This window comes from Penaeus monodon, chromosome 26, assembly GCF_015228065.2.
Source record: "Penaeus monodon isolate SGIC_2016 chromosome 26, NSTDA_Pmon_1, whole genome shotgun sequence".
Taxonomy (NCBI): Eukaryota; Metazoa; Arthropoda; class Malacostraca; order Decapoda; family Penaeidae; genus Penaeus; species Penaeus monodon.
In genome coordinates, this window is record NC_051411.1 from 3,080,796 (window position 1) to 3,083,831 (window position 3,036).

The 3,036-nt window shown below is 44.3% G+C and overlaps 1 protein-coding gene across 1 annotated transcript in view; it reads right to left on the bottom strand.

The window, feature by feature from the left end:
* The window catches only part of LOC119589541 (nephrin-like), a gene marked incomplete at its 5' end in the record, with an annotated part of 9,734 nt that extends 6,918 nt beyond the window's left edge, over positions 1–2,816 (bottom strand). Inside the window, 3 exon segments of the mRNA XM_037938141.1 lie at positions 1,414–1,573; positions 2,011–2,141; positions 2,672–2,816. Coding sequence (XP_037794069.1) covers positions 1,414–1,573; positions 2,011–2,141; positions 2,672–2,816 — 436 coding nt within the window.
* Between the last annotated feature and the right edge of the window lie 220 nt (positions 2,817–3,036).

A 3,036-nucleotide genomic window follows, 5' to 3' on the forward strand; every position in this document is an offset into this window, starting at 1 on the left:
GGGGGGGAGGAGGAGGGGTGAGAGGGGGAGAGGGAAAAGAGAGGGTGGCCGGGGGAGGGGGGAGGAGGGGAGAGGGATAGGAGGAGGGTGGCCGGGGGAGGGGGTGAGAGGGGGAGAGGGAAAGGAGGGGGGTGGCGGGGAGAGGAGGGGGTGAGAGGGGGGAGAAGGAAAGGAGGGGGGGTGGCCAGGGGAGAGGGGTGAGGAAGGAGAGGGGAGGTGGAGAGGAATGATGGTGAGGGGAGGGGGGGGTGGAGGTAATGAGGATCGGGAGGTGGTGGTGTGGGGGGGAGGGGGAGGATAAATGAGGGGGAGAGGGAAGGTGGTCAGGGGTTGAGGTGGGGGGGAGGAGATGGGGGGGGCCAGTGATAATGATGGTGATGGGATGGTAAAAATGATACTGATAACGATGGGAATAAGGATGATATGATAACGATAAATAATATAACTATAATGATAACAATAATGATGATTACGACGACAATAATAATAATAATAGTGATGAACATAATGATACTGCTAACCATATGGATAATGATAAATTATAACAATGAAAATAATGATCATAATGAAAGAGGCAACGATGAAATAATGATAATATGTTTTTCATGATAATAATTGTAGCCATAATGATCCCAATCATCATGATACTGACTCAGATGCTACTGTTAAAAAGAAGATTACATGAAAATTAGATATTCAATTGAAACTCAACTTGCAAATGGAAATTAACTGCAAAATTAAGCCTGGACGTCGCACTTGAATAAGATCAATGTTATTTATATACATTGTCTGTCCGTGATTGCATTTAAAGGCTGGTCTGTGTGATAGCCTTCTCTCTTTTCCCTCCTCATCTCGTCTCTACTCTACTCTCTCTCTCATCTCTTCTCTCTCCTGTTCTTTCTTCTCTCTGTCTCTCTCGTCTCTCTCTCTCTCTCTCTCTCTCTCTCTCTCTCTCTCTCTCTCTCTCTCTTCTCTTCTTCTCTCTCTTCTCTTTCTCTTTCTCTCTCTCTCTCTCTCTCTTTCTCTCTCTTCTCTTCTCTTCTCTCTCTCTCTCTCCTCTCTCTCTCTCTCTCTCTCTCTCTCTCTCTCTCTCTCTCTCTTCATAAGGATTGCCATTATCACTATCATTATCAGCATTATTATTATCATTATCAGTATTATCTTATCATTATTGTTATTATCATCACTTTTATTATTATTACCATTTCTATAATTATTACTATTATCATTATGATCATTGATATCATTATTATCAATTTATTAATATTATGACTATCATTACTACTACTATTACTATCATCATCATCATCATCATCATCATCATCACCATCACCACCACCAACACCATCACCACCATTACCATACATATACACAAACACTAGTACACATAACATTAAAATTTCTCAAACTCACACTTAACGCTGAGCTGCACGGCGTTCGAACTGGCTTCCCCGTTCATGTTAATGGCACGACAGGTGTAAAGGCCGGAGGATTTTCGTGTCACGCCTTGAAGAACGAGGCTTTGGTTGCTGAGGATCACTCCTGCCGTGATGTTGTGGTGGAGTTCTTGGCCCTGGGGGAAGGAAGGAGGGAAGGAGGGAGGGAGGGAGGGAGGGAGGGAGGGAGGGAGGGAGAGAGGGAGAGAGGGTTAATTAGTGAATAAGGTTGAGGACTGTTGGTGTGTTTTTTGTATGTAGTTGAATGGTAACTTATGAATAAGTGTATGTGTGTGTGTGTGTGTGAGTGTGTGTGTGTGTGTGTGTGTGTGTGTGTGTGTGTGTGTGTGTGTGTGTGTGTGTGTTGTGTGCTTGTTTGTGTGTGTGTGTGTGTATGTGCTTGTTTGTGTGTGTGTGTATGCATATATATACCCACATATACAACACACTCAAGATTTTCACAATCAGAAATCCACAATAAAACCCAAATACAAAAAATATATATATAATAACAATAGAATAAATAAATAAATAATAAATAAATCTACCGAAATGAAGAAATCCCTCAACTCACGTTCTGAAACCACTGGACTCGGAACACCTTCGGGTTGGCCTGAATGTCGCACTCGAAGTACACGTCCTCACCCTCCTTGATGTTGGACATGTTGAGACTCACGCCCGCCCGGAGCACCAGCTTGGGGGCGTCTGGGGCGGAGGAGGAGAGGGAAAAGGCTTAGCGGTCTGAGCCAGGGGGCGTGTTGGGTAGATAGATAGATGGATGAGGCAGACAGGGTAGAAGAAGAGAAGTGGAGAGAGAAGAGAGAGAGAGGAGGGAGGGAGAGAGAGGAGGGAGAGAGAGAGAGAGAGAGAGAAAGGAGGAGAGAGAGAGAGAGTAGAGGAAGAGAGAGAGAGAGAGAGAGAGGAGAGAGAGAGAGAGAGAGAGAGAGAGAGAGAGAGAGAGAGAGAGAGAGAGAGAGAGAGAGAGAGAGAGAGAGAGAGAGAGAGAGAGAGAGGGGGGGGGGGAGTGAGAGAGATAGAGAGAGAGAGAGAGAAAGGCAGAGACAGAGACAAAGAGAAAAACAAACATTCAGAGACAAGGACAGAAACAGATAGACAGATGTATAGATAGATAGTTTAATAGATAGATATATGCGTGCGCCTATACATCATACATCCTTCCATATCCCTGCAGCCTCTTAAATCCCCCAAGAGAGAAACTCATCCCCACAACTCACAATAAACAATCAGTTTCCTCGTGTCCTCCATTGCAGCTCCTTCTAACATTGCATTTTCAGCTCTGCAAGACACCATGTCACCGTCATTGCTCCTTGTCGGCACCACATGCAAGGTAGAGCGGCTTACGTTGCCCTCTTGCAATATCTGCAATGCAATGGAAATAAAGAATTGGTTATAAGTAGGAAGATAAATAGCCGAATATTTGAAATATTTGTTAATTTGTTGGTAATGCGTACTTTGGGGTTATAAGAATGTAGCTGGTGTTGTTGTTATCATTATGCAGTAGAAGCAAAAAGAGAGAGAGGTATTGCTGAAGAATGTGTGTGTGTGTGTGTGTGTGTGTGTGTGTGTGTGTGTGTGTGTG